The sequence below is a fragment of the Danio rerio genome, chromosome 17, assembly GCF_052040795.2.
Source record: "Danio rerio strain M-AB ecotype USA chromosome 17, GRCz13ab, whole genome shotgun sequence".
NCBI classification, from domain to species: domain Eukaryota; kingdom Metazoa; phylum Chordata; class Actinopteri; order Cypriniformes; family Danionidae; genus Danio; species Danio rerio.
This window is the reverse complement of record NC_141037.1, coordinates 49,760,482-49,782,324: the sequence shown is the minus strand read 5'-3', so window position 1 is coordinate 49,782,324 and position 21,843 is coordinate 49,760,482. Positions and strand designations below refer to the sequence as shown.

The 21,843-nt window shown below is 35.9% G+C and overlaps 1 protein-coding gene and 1 long non-coding RNA gene across 4 annotated transcripts in view; both read left to right on the top strand.

The window, feature by feature from the left end:
• Window positions 1-19,155, top strand: part of fam161b (FAM161 centrosomal protein B) — a 30,358-nt gene extending 11,203 nt beyond the window's left edge. For 2 of the 3 annotated variants that reach the window (XM_087291042.1, XM_087291043.1), the window contains exons 7-9: window positions 56-155; window positions 16,689-16,855; window positions 17,220-19,155. In XM_087291042.1, coding sequence (XP_087147168.1) covers window positions 56-155; window positions 16,689-16,855; window positions 17,220-17,301 — 349 coding nt within the window. In that variant the 3' untranslated portion in view covers window positions 17,302-19,155. Of the gene's footprint in view, window positions 1-55; window positions 156-248; window positions 3,280-16,688; window positions 16,856-17,219 lie in introns of those variants that run through there. The other variant, XM_087291044.1, reaches the window with a different exon arrangement.
• On the top strand, window positions 2,966-13,500 carry LOC147840042 (uncharacterized). The gene is made up of 2 exons (XR_015513821.1): window positions 2,966-4,962; window positions 12,155-13,500. It is a non-coding gene; the product is annotated as an uncharacterized LOC147840042 (long non-coding RNA).
• Window positions 19,156-21,843: the final 2,688 nt, after the last annotated feature.

Sequence of the window (21,843 nt, the reverse complement as noted above, 5' to 3'; positions counted from 1 at the left end):
GATTGAATAAGCCATCTGGAATATAATTACTGATTATGGATGCTTGTTCACCTAGGCTAGCTGATCTGGAGAGAATAAAAGATTATCAAAGAGAGCTGAAGGAAATGAAAACACGAGTGACAGTGCGTCCATATCTCTTTGAGCAGGTTTCGCAGGTACACTGTTTAAAATTCAGAATTTAATCTTTTCCAAATACTTCCTATTTTACCATATACACTACCTGACAGAAGTCTTGTTGTTGATCCCAGTTGTAAGAGCAACAAACAATGACTTGACTTCCAGTTGATCATTTGCAAAAGTGGTAGGTCGATGTTTCTGATGAATCATCTGTTGAACTGCATCCCAATCATCACAAACACTGCAGAAGACCTATTGGAACGAGAAATCAGTCAAGTTTGGTGAAGGAAAAACCATGGTTTGGGGTTTCATTCAGTATGGGGGCGTGTGAGAGATCTGCAGAGTGGATGGCAACATCAACAGCCTGAGGTATCAACACATCATGCTGCCCATTACATCACAAACCACAGGAGAGAGCAAATTTTTTAGCAGGATAGGGCTCTTCAGCCTCTACATCAAAGTTGCTGAAAGCAAAGAAGGTCAAGGTGCCCTAAGATTGGCCAGCCCAGTCACCAGTTATGAACTTTATTGAGCATGTCTGGGGTAAGATGAAGAAGGAGGCATTGAAGATGAATCTAAAGAATCTTGATGAACTCTGGGAGAACGCTTTCTTTGCCATTCCAGATGACTTTATTAATAAGTGATTTGAGTCATTGCAGAGATGAATGGTTGCAGTCCTCCAAGCTTATGGGAGTCGTACACAATATTAACTCTTTTCCCACTACAGCATGACTTTATATTCTATACTGTAAATTATTTCTGTTTAGTGACAAGACTTTTGTCTAAGCAAAATCAGGCCTTACTGTCCTAATTAAATCATTAAAAATCAAGACATGATCATATTTTATTTTGGTAATGTAGGGTCCAGCCAGTTGGTCCAATGACGGTATCCAATGGTGGATGAAGGTTCACTGCATGTTCGGTCTTTCCAGTGCACAATGTTGATTTATATTAAACTTAACTCATATCTGACTCCAATTTTAGTATGAGATGGTTTAGAATATTAATATGTTTATCCTCGTTTTATCTGACTCCAATTATAAAACATTGAGAAGGTTATTTTGTTTCCTTTCACATTATTTTAGATTATGATTGAATATTCTCTTCGGTTCATCATTTTATGTTATTCTCGTTCATTGGGATCTCTATAACATCCTGAATCTTGTACCGGCCGAGTATACAATTTCTTAAGCACAAGCATGTCAGTCTTGGTCACTAAACAGGGGCGATTGACCGCTATCCTAAAAAGGCAGAACCCTACTTACTCAGATTAGGATATTTTTTATGTGGTCCCCATAGGTCTGCTACCTCCTAAATCAGACAGAGCTATTTAGTCATATAACGATCATTACTATAGAATTAAGCAGACCAGTCGTACTTAAACTAGTAGTAACTTTGAATAATCACTATACTATCTAAATAGTATTAAAAGTTTATCGGGTGAAGGACTATCCCCTTAGATATCCTTTTACAGCCTAAGTATACATGAATAAATGCCAATTTGTTAGTCGGAGCTCTAGAGACATCGTGTAACGTGCCGCAATGCTCCGTCTACCGTGTTCTAGTCCGCTACTAACCTGAACAGGGGCTTGTGGTGCTATGAAATTACCACAATCTACTAAAGATAATAACACGAACTCTGTTTGAATCATTCAAAACATAACAATTTATTAGTCAGGTAAATGTATTATGCCAATTCAATCAGTCAATTCATAAATGATCAATACAAAACATCAAATTATCAAAGATAAATCCAAGATGAAAAAGATGCATTCCTGACTTTGAAATATACATAACATGGGGCAGACCCCATGTTATGGGCTGATCTGGGTAGGCAGAATCGCCCTGAGTTTTTCTCAAACCTTGCCTTAAGTAATCCAAGAATTCCCTCAAGGAAGGGGGTGTGAACAAAAGGCATTCACACTTAGTGGCACACCCCTCTCAGTGGTTCAAAAGATGCCTGAAGTTATATATTTATTGTTCTGATTATGTCTATTTCTGAGAGAATGAGACCATTGTACCAATCACACTGAGACATTTCAAATGATATCAAACATGATAGTTAAAGTCAGTTTGGTTAATTCTAGAACATTCAAACATTCAAATGACCATATGTGTGAGTTGGGGGGATGAAGCAGACTCAGATGCAAATGCAGCAGGAACTGGTTTTTCCCGCATTCCCCTTGCTTAGTTGTGAAGTTACCAGTCTCTGTTTTCAGCTCATGTTTTGAATTGTCAAAGACATCAGAATATTTGCAATATTTCAATTCTTACAGATAACCCCCATTTGATCCCGTGGGTCAGATATAAATGTGTCCATGGGGTCACTATGTATCCTTGTTGAGGTCGTTCAGGGGCAATTCAAGACAGTCTCTGCAGCATTATCAGTTGTAAGTCGTGTTCAGCAGGTAGCTAAACAGGTCCAGGCTCGTTTTCACCTCTTTTGATGAGCCTGACCCGAATGCACTGCTCATTCAGTCCATACAGGCCTTCATAGCTTCCACTGTGTCCTTCCCCTGACAAAAGTGTCCACGTCGTGTGGGCTTCTCATAGTCTGCTTCTTCTGATGAATCTGGTCATCTCCAGATATGCAGACATCGGCATGTGGGGGTCTACAGTGTGTATACACTGCCTTCTCTCGGACACCTAAACAGCAACTTGATGGCTCAGCGATTGAACAGTTATGAACTTGTGTCATTCTGCATTGGAGAAAGTCATGAGGTTAAGCATAAAATATATGATCAAAACATAAAAGTCAGCAAGTGCGAGTCGTACAACTGGTCTCAGGTCTCTTTCAATCTGTTTAAATGGTCCAATCAAAAACAGATAAGTCTTTGTCACCACTGAGATAGGGTATAATGATAGGGAGAATATTAAATATTCTTGGTTTGAATTACTCAAGGTAAAGCTATCAAAAGGTCAGTGCAACTTATTAAAACAGTATAACAGGCAGTATGCATCATAAAACATATCATCATGACAATACATTCAAATAAATGACATTCATTTTCAAAATGAAAAAACGTGAAGATATTTGTCATACATGATAGTAATCACATTATTTAACCATAATTATGAAGGTATATCTATAATAATGTGTGTGTTTGTGTGTGTATGTTGTGTGGTGTGTGTGTGTGTGTGTGTGTGTGTGTGTGTGTTTATGTGTGTGTGTGTGTGTTTGTGTGTGTTTGTGTGTGTGTGTGTGTGTTTATGTGTGTGTGGGGGGGCTTGAACACAATTGATGGTATTTGTCAAATTTAAATGTCCTAGTGATTATTAGAAGTGTCCTCACTTCGGTTTAATTTTAATCACTTTAGCACTTATACCTGTTATTGGTGATAGATTGGAAAACCAGGGGCCCTCTGATTTGTCAACCATCCCCACAACAGTCAGTGTATCTATGGCAAGTTCGCCTCTATTGAAGTTTATACCATCAATTTGTTGTCAAAGCCATGCAAATGTGTAATTTCTTTTCAGCTGACAGAGGGTGTCAGAGGGTGTTTGTTGTCTCGTCTGTCATCAGATTAATTATTCTGTTCTATGTGTGTGAGGCTAATGTGTTTTGTTTGTATAAACATGGACAAAAGATCTTAACTAAAGAGATTTGACTCCTGGGTCTTTGAAGACTAAGGTGTTATCTATGTGCCTGGGTTTACCTGTGGCTATGTGTCAGTGTAATGCTCCGAACAATGGTAATCAACTTTTATAATTGTGTTGCAAAATTTTAGTCCTGTCTTAGCAGGGAGCCAGCATAAGAATGTGAACATGAGGTGTGTTCCGGCTCAAATTGATTCCATATAATATCTTTTACGGAGCATGTTAAGGTGCAATGTTCAAAGCTGGATCCTGTAAAAAATGCATTTTCATGGTTAATTTAATTATCACACTCTATACTCCTGTTTGTAGTTCAAACTGCAGCTATACAGGGGATAGCAGAGTTTTCTACTTTTGGAGATCAAAGAAACAAATATCATGAATTTCAACATAGTTAATTCCATTTTCATACAGGACATGTGGTTTAACATGTGTATAGTATAAAAACAAATTTAAAAATGCCACCAGGATTCGTGACAATAGAGTCTGTTGCTATTGGTCTTTGCAGGAACAATGCAGTAAAGTTCTTTATCGCCTCTAGGTAACCAGGGTTTTAGTCCCATTGCTATTAAGCAATTTGGGAAGATTTTAACCATGAGATCTTTCATGTCTCTGTTTAATTTAACATATAATAATTTACATCTTAGTTGAAGTAAGATGTTTTGTGAAATCACAAAGCCTCCTACAGTGCTGAATCCATTGATAAGATCAGCTGTGGATAATTGTTATTCTGATGACTGATCAAAGACTTTTTTCAGAGGACTCACTGCAGGTGAGGTGTTAGCACCACAGGGGTTCTTGCTTTGAGATGCAAGATGGAAGACTTTTGGCCTCAGGTTATGGCCTAACCTTTTGTTGCCCTCATTTGTATTTGTTTGATGTGGACCGGATCTGGAGTGTTCTTTGTTATTGGTCCGCCTAAGATGAGAACAAAAGCAGAGAGAACCATTTTTAGAATTTTCATCAGTTTCAAATTCAATCATGTGGAATTAATGTTAATGCATCATTTTGCAATATTAATTCTGGAAGCCACATGATGTTGCTGGTCAGATCTGTGAGTGTGTAACACCTGTTTACACAGTCTGCTGTATTCTGAGCATTATCTCCCAGTTCCGCTGAGGACATTTTTCTGAATCAATCAATGATTTTTCATTAATTTCAGTTCACAATCTAATGGGCCGATACCCATAGTTCATTTTTTTGCTCTCATTAACAGTCAGATCTGTTGGCAGAAATCATTTCACCCTTTTGGTGTTGTAGGGTGCAGCCAGTTGGTCCAATGACGGTATCCAATGGTGGATGAAGGTTCACTGCATGTTCGGTCTTTCCAGTGCACAATGTTGATCTATATTAAACTTAACTCATATCTGACTCCAATTTTAGTATGAGGTGGTTTAGAATATTAATATGTTTATCCTCGTTTTATCTGACTCCAATTATAAAACATTGATAAGATTATTTTGTTTCCTTTCACATTATTTTAGATTATGATTGAATATTCTTTTGATTTGTTATTATACCTTATTTTCATTTACTCAGATTCCGATAGCATCTCGAGTCTTGCACCGGCCGGGTATACAATCTCTTAATACAAGCTTGTCAGTCTTGGTCATTAAACAGAGGCGATTAACCACTCTCCTAAGAAGGCAGAACACTACTTACTCAATTTAGGAGATTTTTATGTGGTCCCCATGGATCTGTTATCTACTAATTCAAGACAGAGTATTTTAATAATAATCGCGCAGGATTATACTATTGTAGATGAAGACCTAAATATCCACATTTAAAGTAGTTTCAACAATATTTTGTTGTTCTAAATAGTTGGCCTTTTACAGTCCAAGTATACATGAAATAATGCCAATTTGCTAGTCGGATCTCTAACAACATTGTCTAGCGTGCCACGCTGCTCCGTCTAACATGTTTTAGTCCGTTACTAACCTGTACAGTGGCTTGTAGTGCTATGGACAACAACATTTATCAGTGATAATAACACGAGGTTTGAATAGTTCAAAACATAACAATTTATTAGTCAGGTAAATGTATTATGCCAATTCAATCAGTCAATTAATAAACGATCAATACAAAACATCAAATTATCAAAGATAAATCCAAGATTAAAAGATGCATTCCTGACTTTTTACATAACGTGTAAATTTTACATAACGTGGAGCCTAAGCTCCACGTTATGGGCTGATCTGGGTAGGCAGAATCGCCCTGAGTCCTTCTTAGGCCTTACCTTAAATAATCCAAGAATTCCCTCAAGGAAGGGGGTGTGAATGTATAACAAAAGGCATTCACACTTAGTGTCACACCCCTCACAGTGGATCAAAAGATGCCTGAAGTTATATATTTATTGTTCTGATTATGTCTATTTCTGAGAGAATGAGACCATTGTACCAATCGCACTGAGACATTTCAAATGATATCAAACATGATAGTTAAAGTCAGTTTGGTTAATTCTAGAACATTCAAACATTGAAATGACCATATGTGTGAGTTAGGGGGATGAAGCAGACTCAGATGCAAATGCAGCAGGAACTGGTTTTTCCCGCATTCCCCTTGCTGAGTTGTGAAGTTACCAGTCTCTGTTTTCAGCTCATGTTTTGAATTGTCAAAGACATCAGAATATTTGCAATATTTCAATTCTTACAGATAACCCCCATTTGATCCCGTGGGTCAGATATAAATGTGTCCATGGGGTCACTATGTATCCTTGTTGAGGTCGTTCAGGGGCAATTCAAGACAGTCTCTGCAGCATTATCAGTTGTAAGTCGTGTTCAGCAGGTAGCTAAACAGGTCCAGGCTCGTTTTCACCTCTTTTGATGAGCCTGACCCGAATGCACTGCTCATTCAGTCCATACAGGCCTTCATAGCTTCCACTGTGTCCTTCCCCTGACAAAAGTGTCCACGTCGTGTGGGCTTCTCATAGTCTGCTTCTTCTGATGAATCTGGTTATCTCCAGATATGCAGACATCGGCATGTGGGGGTCTACAGTGTGTATACACTGCCTTCTCTCGGACACCTAAACAGCAACTTGATGGCTCAGCGATTGAACAGTTATGAACTTGTGTCATTCTGCATTGGAGAAAGTCATGAGGTTAAGCATAAAATATATGATCAAAACATAAAAGTCAGCAAGTGCGAGTCGTACAACTGGTCTCAGGTCTCTTTCAATCTGTTTAAATGGTCCAATCAAAAACAGATAAGTCTTTGTCACCACTGAGATAGGGTATAATGATAGGGAGAATATTAAATATTCTTGGTTTGAATTACTCAAGGTAAAGCTATCAAAAGGTCAGTGCAACTTATTAAAACAGTATAACAGGCAGTATGCATCATAAAACATATCATCATGACAATACATTCAAATAAATGACATTCATTTTCAAAATGAAAAAAAAACGTGAAGATATTTGTCATACATGATAGTAATCACATTATTTAACCATAATTATGAAGGTATATCTATAATAATGTGTGTGTTTGTGTGTGTATGTTGTGTGGTGTGTGTGTGTGTGTGTGTGTGTGTGTGTGTGTGTGTGTGTGTGTGTGTTTATGTGCGTGTGGGGGGGCTTGAACACAATTGATGGTATTTGTCAAATTTAAATGTCCTAGTGATTATTAGAAGTGTCCTCACTTCGGTTTAATTTTAATCACTTTAGCACTTATACCTGTTATTGGTGATAGATTGGAAAACCAGGGGCCCTCTGGTTTGTCAACCATCCTCATAACAGTCAGTGTATCTATCCTTAAATTTATCGGCAAATTCGCCTTTATTGAAGTTTTATACCATCAATTTGTTGTCAAAGCCATGCAAATGTGTAATTTCTTTTCAGCTGACAGAGGGTGTCAGAGGGTGTTTGTTGTCTCGTCTGTCATCAGATTAATTATTCTGTTCTATGTGTGTGAGGCTAATGTGTTTTGTTTGTATAAACATGGACAAACGATCTCAATTAAGGAGATTTGACTCCTGGGTCTTTGAAGACTAAGGTGTTATCTATGTGCCTGGGTTTACCTGTGGCTATGTGTCAGTGTAATGCTCCGAACAATGGTAATCAACTTTTATAATTGTGTTGCAAAATTTTAGTCCTGTCTTAGCAGGGAGCCAGCATAAGAATGTGAACATGAGGTGTGTTCCGGCTCAAATTGATTCCATATAATATCTTTTACGGAGCATGTTAAGGTGCAATGTTCAAAGCTGGATCCTGTAAAAAATGCATTTTCATGGTTAATTTAATTATCACACTCTATACTCCTGTTTGTAGTTTAAACTGCAGCTATACAGGGGATAGCAGAGTTTTCTACTTTTGGAGATCAAAGAAACAAATATCATGAATTTCAACATAGTTAATTCCATTTTCATACAGGACATGTGGTTTAACATGTGTATAGTATAAAAACAAATTTAAAAATGCCACCAGGATTCGTGACAATAGAGTCTGTTGCTATTGGTCTTTGCAGGAACAATGCAGTAAAGTTCTTTATCGCCTCTAGGTAACCAGGGTTTTAGTCCCATTGCTATTAAGCAATTTGGGAAGATTTTAACTATGAGATCTTTCATGTCTCTGTTTTGTGAAATCACAAAGCCTCCTACAATGCTGAATCCATTGATAAGATCAGCTGTGGATAATTGTTATTCTGATGACTGATCAAAGACTTTTTTCAGAGGACTCACTGCAGGTGAGGTGTTAGCACCACAGGGGTTCTTGCTTTGAGATGCAAGATGGAAGACTTTTGGCCTCTCAGGTTATGGCTTAACCTTTTGTTGCCCTCATTTGTATTTGTTTGATGTGGACCGGATCTGGAGTGTTCTTTGTTATTGGTCCGCCTAAGATGAGAACAAAAGCAGAGAGAACCATTTTTAGAATTTTCATCAGTTTCAAATTCAATCATGTGGAATTAATGTTAATGCATCATCTTGCAATATTAATTCTGGAAGCCACATGATGTTGCTGGTCAGATGTGAATTGCTGTTGTTGATTTCAGCATATTGTGAGTGTGTACATCTGTTTATACAGTCTGCTGTATTCTGAGCATTATCTCCCAGTTCCGCTGGGGACATTTTTCTGAATCAATCAATGATTTTTCATTAATTTCAGTTCACAATCTAATGGGCCGATACCCATAGTTCATTTTTTGCTCTCATTAACAGTCAGATTTGTTGGCAGAAATCATTTCACCCTTTTGGTGTTCTCTGCTTAACGGTTGTCATTTTATGGTGTGACTCACAGATTCTTAGATCTTTTGACCCATAAAAACTTTGGTAACTCTGAATGTTATCATATCCATCCCCCTTTCATTATTTTTCTGGTGAGTTTAACTCTCTGATCAAATTTTAATTGTAGGTGGTGTTTTTCAGCGAGGATTTTATTGGTTTACAATCAGTTATGCTATAGTAGTTCTGTCAGTGTTTTCATTAAGCATAAAGAAAGCAAACCTCCTCAAGATGAAAGATGTTTCATCTTTAGTCTTTAGTGCCATGATTAGCGATCATAATATAATGTTCATTATTGTTTATTCCTAATGTAATTATATTATATTAAAATAGTAAATATTAAAATTTAATTATATCTGGTCTCTGGAGAGTGTTTTTAGAACAACAGTGCATTTTAGCTTAATGCTTTTATCTTGTGATCAGGGCTGTGTTTGCTTGTAAGTTGCATGGAGAACAAAAGGGTCAGCAAAGGCTTATGGCCAAATGGAAGAATGTAATTGTTTTATGCAAATACAGCAAACACATTCTGAGCATCTTATTATCACTGAGGTGAGATTTCTCTGCTCTCTGTCAGGACATTTGAATATGAAAAGGTTTGAGCAATTAGGAGGTCTAAGGGCTGATTTAAAGTTAAAATCTTAGAATTTCTTTTATATTTAGTCTGTTTTGAGATTAAATTAAAGTATAGTGGATATTTTACACTGTAAACCCTAATGCTGTAACTAAATAATTGAATTGAGCTCTATTAACTTAAATCCTTAAAATTCGTTTATCTTAATTAACCTTAATGAGTATTCAGAACTTTTTCTTATTTTTGAGTTTGAAAAAATGTAATCTTTAAAAAATGCTATCAAAATGTATGAGCTGGGTGACTAAGTATTTAAAGTTTGGAAAAATTAAAATAATTAAGTTAATTGCAATTAAAATGTATAAGTTGAGTAACTTGGGTATTTTAAGTTAGTTGAAGTGTCTTGCATGAGTATAACAAACTCAAAACTTAATGTTTCTGTTCACTTAAAATAGATAATTTCATAACTTAAAAAATTTGACATAACTGATTGCCTCAAATTTTTTTTGTTTTGTCAACTTATTCGGGATTACAGTGTAGTTGATCAGCATCATATTTGAATTTATCACCATTATATTTAAATGACAAATTTCTGATTTGTAAAAGCAGATTTTTCATTAGAGCCTATTTGTCTTTTTTGCAATCAAATCATTCTGTTCTGCTCACCTTTATTTTTCACATGCAAATGCCTTTAAACAGACTGTTGTTATTAATCCAATTTAAAAGTTTACAATTGTTTTTAAATCTTAAACCATTTTTTCCTGTTTTCCTTTTTTCCATTTTTCTCTTTTTTATAAAACAGTAGATTTAAAACAATGATAGTTTTTGATTTAAACTTTTAGGATCTAATTTATAACTCTCCACTGAGTCCCAGAATATAATTCGGATGATGTTATTCCAATTTTAAGCTTCAACTCTTGCTGCCTAGCAGACAAAGAGATTTCAGAGCAAGGGATGGCATTTATCTATAATGCTGCTATCATGTCCCTGATAATCAAAGTGGTTTTGTCTAATTCTCAACCCCACCGGATAACGCATTCCGGTCTAACATTTTTGAGCATTTCCGACTCATTCTATCAATGTGTTTATATAGGGTGCGTCCAGCTTTCCCTCAACATTTCTAATAGGCAAAGAAGAATTGACTTACCACAGCAGCTGAAGATAGAATAGAAGATCCAAACCTCTTGCTTGATATAAATCCATTTTGTGCTGGAAAGACGTAACTCGCCTGAGTTGGGAGATCACGGAGATGGGTCACCATTTTGTAGGGTGCAGCCAGTTGGTCCAATGACGGTATCCAATGGTGGATGAAGGTTCACTGCATGTTCGGTCTTTCCAGTGCACAATGTTGATCTATATTAAACTTAACTCATATCTGACTCCAATTTTAGTATGAGGTGGTTTAGAATATTAATATGTTTATCCTCGTTTTATCTGACTCCAATTATAAAACATTGATAAGATTATTTTGTTTCCTTTCACATTATTTTAGATTATGATTGAATATTCTTTTGATTTGTTATTATACCTTATTTTCATTTACTCAGATTCCGATAGCATCTCGAGTCTTGCACCGGCCGGGTATACAATCTCTTAATACAAGCTTGTCAGTCTTGGTCATTAAACAGAGGCGATTAACCACTCTCCTAAGAAGGCAGAACACTACTTACTCAATTTAGGAGATTTTTATGTGGTCCCCATGGATCTGTTATCTACTAATTCAAGACAGAGTATTTTAATAATAATCGCGCAGGATTATACTATTGTAGATGAAGACCTAAATATCCACATTTAAAGTAGTTTCAACAATATTTTGTTGTTCTAAATAGTTGGCCTTTTACAGTCCAAGTATACATGAAATAATGCCAATTTGCTAGTCGGATCTCTAACAACATTGTCTAGCGTGCCACGCTGCTCCGTCTAACATGTTTTAGTCCGTTACTAACCTGTACAGTGGCTTGTAGTGCTATGGACAACAACATTTATCAGTGATAATAACACGAGGTTTGAATAGTTCAAAACATAACAATTTATTAGTCAGGTAAATGTATTATGCCAATTCAATCAGTCAATTAATAAACGATCAATACAAAACATCAAATTATCAAAGATAAATCCAAGATTAAAAGATGCATTCCTGACTTTTTACATAACGTGTAAATTTTACATAACGTGGAGCCTAAGCTCCACGTTATGGGCTGATCTGGGTAGGCAGAATCGCCCTGAGTCCTTCTTAGGCCTTACCTTAAATAATCCAAGAATTCCCTCAAGGAAGGGGGTGTGAATGTATAACAAAAGGCATTCACACTTAGTGTCACACCCCTCACAGTGGATCAAAAGATGCCTGAAGTTATATATTTATTGTTCTGATTATGTCTATTTCTGAGAGAATGAGACCATTGTACCAATCGCACTGAGACATTTCAAATGATATCAAACATGATAGTTAAAGTCAGTTTGGTTAATTCTAGAACATTCAAACATTGAAATGACCATATGTGTGAGTTAGGGGGATGAAGCAGACTCAGATGCAAATGCAGCAGGAACTGGTTTTTCCCGCATTCCCCTTGCTGAGTTGTGAAGTTACCAGTCTCTGTTTTCAGCTCATGTTTTGAATTGTCAAAGACATCAGAATATTTGCAATATTTCAATTCTTACAGTGTTCTCTGCTTAACGGTTGTCATTTTATGGTGTGACTCACAGGTTAGATCTTTTGACCCATAAAAACTTTGTTAACTCTGAATGTTATCATATCCATCCCCCTTTCATTATTTTTCTGGTGAGTTTAATTCTCTGATCAAATTTTAATTGTAGGTGGTGTTTTTCAGCGAGGATTATATTGGTTTACAATCAGTTATGCTATAGTAGTTCTGTCAGTGTTTTCATTAAGCATAAAGAAAGCAAACCTCCTCAAGGTGAATGTTTCACCCTTGGTCTTTAGTGCCATGATTGGCGATTATAATATAATGTACATTATTGTTTATTCCTAATGTAATTATATTATATTAAAAATAGTATGTATTAAATATAATTATATCTGGTCTCTGGAGAGTGTTTTTAGAATGGCAGTGCATTTTAGCTTAATGCTTTTATCTTGTGATCAGGGCTGTGTTTGCTTTTAGGTTGCATGGAGAACAAAAGGGTCAGCAAAGGCTTGTAGCCAAATGGAAGAATGTTATTGTTTTATGCAAATACAGCAAACACATTCTGAGCATCTTATTATCACTGAGGTGAGATTTCTCTGCTCTCTGTCAGGACATTTGAATATGAAAAGGTTTGAGCCATCAGAAGGTCTAAGGGCTGATTTAAAGTTAAAATCTTAGAATTTCTTTTATATTTAGTCTGTTTTGAGATTAAATTAAAGTATAGTGGATATTTTACACTGTAAACCCTAATGCTGTAACTAATTAATTGAATTGAGCTCTATTAACTTAAATCCTTAAAATTCGTTTATCTTAATTAACCTTAATGAGTATTCAGAACTTTTTCTTATTTTTGAGTTTGAAAAAATGTAATCTTTAAAAAATGCTATCAGCTGGGTGATTTAAGTATTTAAAGTTGAAAGAAATTAAAGCAATTAAGTTAATTGGTATTAAAATGTATGAGCTGGGTGACTAAGTATTTAAAGTTTGGAAAAATTAAAATAATTAAGTTAATTGCAATTAAAATGTATAAGTTGAGTAACTTGGGTATTTTAAGTTAGTTGAAGTGTCTTGCATGAGTATAACAAACTCAAAACTTAATGTTTCTGTTCACTTAAAATAGATAATTTCATAACTTAAAAAATTTGACATAACTGATTGCCTCAAATTTTTTTTAAGTTTTGTCAACTTATTCGGGATTACAGTGTAGTTGATCAGCACCATATTTGAATTTATCACCATTAAATTTAAATGGCAAATTTCTGATTTGTAAAGGCAGAGTTTTCATTAGAGCTTATTTGTCTTTTTTGCAATCAAATCATTCTGTTCTGCTCACCTTTATTTTTCACATGCAAATGCCTTAAACAGACTGTTGTTATTAATCCAATTTAAAAGTTTACAATTGTTTTTAAATCTTAAACCATTTTTTTCCTGTTTTCCTTTTTTCCATTTTTCTCTTTTTTATAAAACAGTAGATTTAAAACAATGGATAGTTTTTAATTTAAACTTTTAGGATCTAATTTATGACTCTCCACTGAGTCCCAGAATATAATTTGGATGATGTTATTCCAATTTTAAGCTTCAACTCTTGCTGCCTAGCAGACAAAGAGATTTCAGAGCAAGGGATGGCATTTATCTATACTGCTGCTATCATGTCCCTGATAATCAAAGTGGTTTTGTCTAATTCTCAACCCCACCGGATAACGCATTCCGGTCTAACATTTTTGAGCATTTCCGACTCATTCTATCAATGTGTTTATATAGGGTGCGTCCAGCTTTCCCTCAACATTTCTAATAGGCAAAGAAGAATTGACTTACCACAGCAGCTGAAGATAGAATAGAAGATCCAAACCTCTTGGTTGATATAAATCCATTTTGTGCTGGAAAGACGTAACTTGCCTGAGTTGGGAGATCACGGAGATGGGTCACCATTTTGTAGGGTCCAGCCAGTTGGTCCAATGACGGTATCCAATGGTGGATGAAGGTTCACTGCATGTTCGGTCTTTCCAGTGCACAATGTTGATTTATATTAAACTTAACTCATATCTGACTCCAATTTTAGTATGAGATGGTTTAGAATATTAATATGTTTATCCTCGTTTTATCTGACTCCAATTATAAAACATTGAGAAGGTTATTTTGTTTCCTTTCACATTATTTTAGATTATGATTGAATATTCTCTTCGGTTCATCATTTTATGTTATTCTCGTTCATTGGGATCTCTATAACATCCTGAATCTTGTACCGGCCGAGTATACAATTTCTTAAGCACAAGCATGTCAGTCTTGGTCACTAAACAGGGGCGATTGACCGCTATCCTAAAAAGGCAGAACCCTACTTACTCAGATTAGGATATTTTTTATGCGGTCCCCATAGGTCTGCTACCTCCTAAATCAGACAGAGCTATTTAGTCATATAACGATCATTACTATAGAATTAAGCAGACCAGTCGTACTTAAACTAGTAGTAACTTTGAATAATCACTATACTATCTAAATAGTATTAAAAGTTTATCGGGTGAAGGACTATCCCCTTAGATATCCTTTTACAGCCTAAGTATACATGAATAAATGCCAATTTGTTAGTCGGAGCTCTAGAGACATCGTGTAACGTGCCGCAATGCTCCGTCTACCGTGTTCTAGTCCGCTACTAACCTGAACAGGGGCTTGTGGTGCTATGAAATTACCACAATCTACTAAAGATAATAACACGAACTCTGTTTGAATCATTCAAAACATAACAATTTATTAGTCAGGTAAATGTATTATGCCAATTCAATCAGTCAATTCATAAATGATCAATACAAAACATCAAATTATCAAAGATAAATCCAAGATGAAAAAGATGCATTCCTGACTTTGAAATATACATAACATGGGGCAGACCCCATGTTATGGGCTGATCTGGGTAGGCAGAATCGCCCTGAGTTTTTCTCAAACCTTGCCTTAAGTAATCCAAGAATTCCCTCAAGGAAGGGGGTGTGAACAAAAGGCATTCACACTTAGTGGCACACCCCTCTCAGTGGTTCAAAAGATGCCTGAAGTTATATATTTATTGTTCTGATTATGTCTATTTCTGAGAGAATGAGACCATTGTACCAATCACACTGAGACATTTCAAATGATATCAAACATGATAGTTAAAGTCAGTTTGGTTAATTCTAGAACATTCAAACATTCAAATGACCATATGTGTGAGTTGGGGGGATGAAGCAGACTCAGATGCAAATGCAGCAGGAACTGGTTTTTCCCGCATTCCCCTTGCTTAGTTGTGAAGTTACCAGTCTCTGTTTTCAGCTCATGTTTTGAATTGTCAAAGACATCAGAATATTTGCAATATTTCAATTCTTACAGTAAAATAAACGTAATCTAGAGGCCTTTGCCTTTCATATAAGCCACTTCTGATACCAAATGATCAACTAGAAGTCAAGTTATTTTTTGTTGTTCCTAAAACTTAAATAGGCGACAAGACTTTTGTCAGGTAGTGCATTTCTGAGTCAACATTAAAAAAGGGGTTTTTAAGCATCAGTACAAAAAAAAAAAAAATATCACAGCTTAAATCACAGCTTGTTCATACATTAAAATGTGTCCTGTTTATTTTATTAGTTATTTCTGAGGAAAATATAATGACTACTTTACTATGTTTACAGGCAACATGCACTAAAAACTCACAGACACACACAAAAATCTTGTCAGTCAATTTTAGAGAATTGGATTGATGACATTTTTGAAAAAGTATCACAGTACAGCCATGATTATATACCAATACTATATGTTATTTTCAATACCTTTTGAGTTATTATTTTAAATCTTTATACTTTGGCATTATTCTTAAAACCAATAGATTTTACCATTTCATAGCCAGAAGATTTGAATCATCCAATATTAGATCAAATTCAGTATGATCACATATTTTTTTATCTATTTTAACTTTTGCCCAGTATTGGGTTGCAGCTGGAAGGGCATCCGCTGCTGAACAAGTTGGCAGTACATTCCGCTGTGGTGATCCCTGATTAATAAAGGGATAAGCCAAATAGAAAAGGAATGAACGAATAAATATTTTAACATATAAAGTGCAGTATATAACTACAGGTGAGATTAAGTTTATGTAGTTACATTTGTCTTGCTGAATGACCCATGTTTGTTATTGATTTTGTTATTTATACTTGTATTTATATACTTGAAATTACTAAAACATTAAAGTAAACACTTTTGTCTAACATTAAAGGCACAGTTCACCCAAAAATGAAATTTCTGCCATGATTTACTCACCCTCCACTTGTTTCAAACCTGTTTGAGTTTCTTCTTTTTGGTGTACGCAAAGGAAGATAAACTGAAGAATGTTGAAAAATCACTTATTGATTTCCATTGTAATTTTTGTCCCAATTATAGTCGCTTTTCCCCTAACATTCTTCAGAATATCTTCCTTTGAACCACTTGTGTGTGAGGAAATGGTGAGGAAATGTTCAAATGTTCATGCAGTATACACAGTACAATATATACAATATTTTTGTAAATTAATTTGGATGCAACTCATGTCTTATGCTTTCAGAAAAATGCCAAAAATAATGCTGAACGCAGGTATAGGAACACTTTAGAACAAGCAGGCTTGGACGAAAACTTTGTGAGATCAAAAGGAGAAAGGAAAAAGGGCAGTGATGTGGACAATGACTCTGCGGATGAGGATCATCACAGCACTGAAAGCGAAACTCAAAAGAGGTTTGCAGACTCATAAATGATGGGGAGGGTTGGTTCATCTTTTTACTTTTTACACTGAATATGTGTTATGATTATCAAAGAGCAGAACAAATATGTTAAAATCAAAAGTTTTACAGTGTGGTAAAGAATTTATCGTAGTTTTGATAAAAAAAACTGCCATTGCTTCCTCTCTTGTGGCCTGTACCATTCAAAATAAACTCTTACTGATTGGAAATACAGTGCATGCGGTTAAAAAGATTATAGATCTTCTTTTTTATGATTTTATGTCGTCCGTGAATAAGCTTTATTGTCATTGGCATAGTAAAGTAACCAGACAAATATTATGATCTACTGGTCAAGTTGTACTGCTATCTTTTTTTCACAGTACAGGAAGTGAGGAGGACGGCGTCACAAATGAGGAGGAAAAAGAAGTGCATGTGGAAACCAAAGAGGAAGAGACGTGCTGACAGAAAACGTGTATAACATCGATATTCCATATGTGAAGGGGAGACTGATGGAAAAAATCACTGGCAGATCATTTCAGTTTTAAAGGGGGTCATGAAATGCTGTTTCAGTCTTTTATATTAAGTTCCTCAATGTTGCTTTAAAGCTTGCATAGATTCTTGTCACAAAAAATGTATCATTTTGCTAAAAATAATTGTTTGCGTTCTAAGTGTTTTGCATATCACTATCTGTACATTGTCATTACCTTTTACAGAAACAACAAAAACATCCACTGCTCTGACTGGCTGTTATTCAGAATCCATAGCCCTCAAATCAGATCAAATCAAATCAAATCACTTTTATTGTTACGTCATCAGCAGCACATGTATGAGTGAAAAGCTTAGGTGCTGGCTCCAGACAGTGCAAACATTTAGACAACATACTCCAAAAAATGTTATTTAGCAATGTTGACAATAATACGTAAAGGACAATAAATACATAAAATTTTATCTTAAAGCAGGGTTCACCAATCTCGGTCCTGGAGGGCCGGTGTCCCTGCAGGATTTAACTCCAACTTGCCTCAACACACCTGCCTGGGTGTTTCAACTATACCTAGTAAGACCTTGATTAGCTTGTTCGGGTGTGTTTGATTAGGGTTGGAGCTCCAGGACACCGGCCCTCCAGGTACAAGTTTGGTGACCACTGTCTTAAAAGAACAGCACTTTTTTTGGAAATAGAAAAGTTATACAGTTGAGTTTTACAATTTTTTAATCCATTTAGTCGATCTCCAGGTTTGGTATGAGCACTTTTCACTTAGCTTAGCATAGCTTAGCTTAGAGCAGGGGTATCAAAAACAAATCCTGGAGGGCCGCAGCCCTGCACAGTTTAGTTCCATCTTTCTCCAACACACTTACCTGAAGGATTCAAACAAACTTGAAGGACTCAATTAGTTTGATCAGGTGTGTTTAATTAGGGTTGAAACTAAAGCTGCGGTCACACTGCACTTTATTTCCCGTAGACTTCCATTCATACACGCTCGAGTGCGTCCAACTGGAAACGTAAGCTCATGCGACAAGTTTTGTAGTTCGCTGTGTTCGAAGTTTGGTGAAGTCTGACCTGTGAATTCGCATCACATGATTGCGTGAGACCAATCCAAGATCAAAACATGATCTGATGAGGAATTTAAAACATGGACCAATCGCTCGCTTTTTTTAATGTCTAATCATCTTGTTTATTACCATCCCTTTTAACAGCACTGTACGACAGAATTTCACACACACCAACTCTAGCGTGACTGCGGCATTACCTGCAGGTTTCAAACAAGCCTGAAGATCTCAATTAGTTTGATCAGGTTGGTTTAATTAGGGTTGTAACTGAACTGTTCAGAATTGCGGCCCTCCAGGAACTGAGTTTGACACCTGTGGTATAGATCATTGAATCAGTTTTTAGCAGCTCTCTCAAAAAACTCAAGTGTTTACTTCCAAGCTACATTCAACTAAAAACAGCAACCTTTAATTTTCTGTCAGTTCAACCTTAAATGTATTCAAACTCTTTTTGAGTGAGATGCTAATTTATCACTGTGATCCAATGATTTATGGTAAGCTAAACTAAAAGTGCTCCTGGATATCAGCTGAATTGATTAACAAAGGGTAAAACACAACTGTTTAATTCTAGTGGAGTTGTAAAATGAGCCTATTCTCCAAGAAAAGAGGAGTGTTGCTTTGAAAGGTGTGTTGCAAGCATCTACTCAGGGGCGCGTTTCCCAAACAATGACATTATTCGCGGCTGAACTATCATAGTACGATGCATCATTTGGGAAAAGAACGATGTAGTGATGAGTGTTTGCCAAAACTTGTTGATTCTCTGTCGCAGATCCATCGTTTGAACCACATTAGTTATAACGTTAAACGCCCATAATTATGCTCTAAACAGGGTGAAGTAACAACTCCTTTAGGAAAAAAAACCCCATAATTTTTGTCCAAATGACATTGTTTTACAGGATCACACATTTTAAAAAAGTCTAATATTAGTTTTGGTAAAAACATGCACTCGTTTTCCATATTAATTGAAATATATGTAAACGACGCATATAGGACTGATTTATGTTTGCTTTACAAATATAATTGAGAATACTACATATAAAATCACTCAGCTATCATTCATAAATCATATAAATCATTAATGGTTGTAGGCCGAATTTACAGTGTAGGCTTTTTTATTAAGAAATGAAAAAAAATCTACTTAAAATCTTTATTATTATTATTTAAGGAGGATTTTGTTTATTTATTCATTTATTTATTTTTTGAAAAGTCTACTTTTACAATTTGACATTCAAACCACTGCAGAAATGTTCTAACCAACAGGCCCATGTACAGTACAGATACATTTCTTTAAAAAAAACCCAACTATAAATTGAAAACCATTAATGTATGATATATGTTTTTGTTTTCAAAAGCTTTGGACACGTAACGTAAATTCGGCTTTTAAATAATAGGTCACCTATAGCTTTCGTCATAAGCCACGGCTGCCTTCAAAATGGCAAAAATGTTTTTAAAGAGCACTGTGAAGGGAACGGCGAGGTAGTGGTGCAGTAGGTAGTGCTGTCGCTTCACAGCAAGAAGGTCGCTGGTTCGAACCTCGGCTCAGTTGGCGTTTCTGTGTGGAGTTTGCATGTTCTCCTTGCCTTCGCGTGGGTTTCCTCCGGGTGCTCCGTTTTCCCTCACAGTCCAAAGACATGCGGTACAGGTGAATTTGGTCGGCTAAATTGTCTGTAGTGTATGAGTGTGTGTGTGAATGTGTGTGTGTGGATGTTTCCCAGAGATGGGTTGCGGCTGGAAGGGCATCCGCTGCGTAAAAACTTGCTGGATAAGTTGGCGGTTCATTCCGCTGTGGCGACCCCGGATTAATAAAGGGATGAATGAATGTGAGGGGAACGCAATTGTCAATATGATTGCTAAATCTGAACTGTAAAAATACTTTGAAAGCAAATTATGATGACCTTATGTTTTTTTTTATAAATCATTCCCATGTTGTTGAATGAAAAGGCCTTAGGGGGGATGACAGGGAATAGAACACATCCAGGAACTATGCATCTTAACTACAGCTCTAGAGGTGTAGTTGTAAGCTTACACGTTTGCGATTCGGTTTGCGAATGTTTGTTGGATAGTCAGATTTGGGAAACGCCAAATCAACAAAATATCTTTGTAACGACAGAACTTGTGACCTTAGTCACTTAACGATGGTTTTCAGAACGCACCCCTGTTTAGATGTTAAAGCTAAAATGGTACCCATGGTTTGTGCATAAAGCCTATATACAGTTGTGTGCACATTAAAAATTATAATAATCCAAATTCACTAACTAAAGAACAAACTTAAGAGCAGTCATGCACATGTGAATTAGTTGGAAGTTTGTGAGAAGCTGGATGTTCATATACAAATAAATATCGCAATTATTAGTTAAGACTCAATTTCTGAGTTTGACAGTCATGTCTTACATCTTTACCATACAGCTGTAACATTCTTTTGAATGATAAACAATAGTCAGAAGTGTGGAAAATAATTGTCACGTGTCATACTGTGGAGTTTTTGAGTTTACAAAATTGTTTAGACCTTGTATGTCAAGAACATTTTGAATCTCCATTCATGTCAACTGTTTGAAACTTGTAGTCGATGGCAAAATTATTGAGACACTGCTCGCTGCAAAGCCACTTGGGCTCTAGTGAAGGGAGCTTGAGCTCCTCCTATAAGCTCTTTTAATGTGTACATCCACCCCACCCCTAACCCCAACCCGCAGTGACATCCCTTGTAGAAGAAGTGCAAGGAAGGAGGACCTGGAGCTCAAAAGAGATGTCATATTTTATATTGATAATAAAAGATATAGACAAGAATCTCCTGTTCATGTTAAATCTGTTGATATTATTGGGAAAGTTTCATATACACAAGCGTAAATGGTCGAAGAGGAAGCCTAACATCTTCCATTTCAAGGCTATCTTAAAAATGTATTTTTTAGACTCTTTAAGGACTTTCAAGTCGTAAAGCGACCAGAACTGTGAATATACTGAAAAATCAAAACTCCTCTTCTTAATGGTGAATGTTATACCCACTCTTGTTCTTCTTTCTCTCCTTTTTTCTTAATTTGTTACTTTGTTTATACATGTTATGTTAAAATGTGTAATACTGTAAGACTTGTTAGGCATTTGACTGGAAATTTTCAGCAAATACAATAATAAATAAATAAATAAATAAATAAATAAATAAATAAATAAATAAATAAATAAAAAGAGGAGCTGGAGCTCAAGCTCTCCCTTGCTGGAGCTCAGCTCTGCCCAAGTGGCTCTGCAGTGAGTACCCCTTAAAATTATTAGCTCTCCTATGAAATTTGAATTCTTTTTTGCAAATATTTTCCAATCGATGTTTAACAGAGTAAGGAAATTTCCACAGTGTTTCCTATAGTATTTTTTCCTCTGGAAAAAGTCTTATTTCTTTTAGTTTGGCTGGAATAAAATCAGTTTTCCCATTAAAAAAAAATTAAGGTTAATACTATTTGCCACTTTAATCATGTGGTC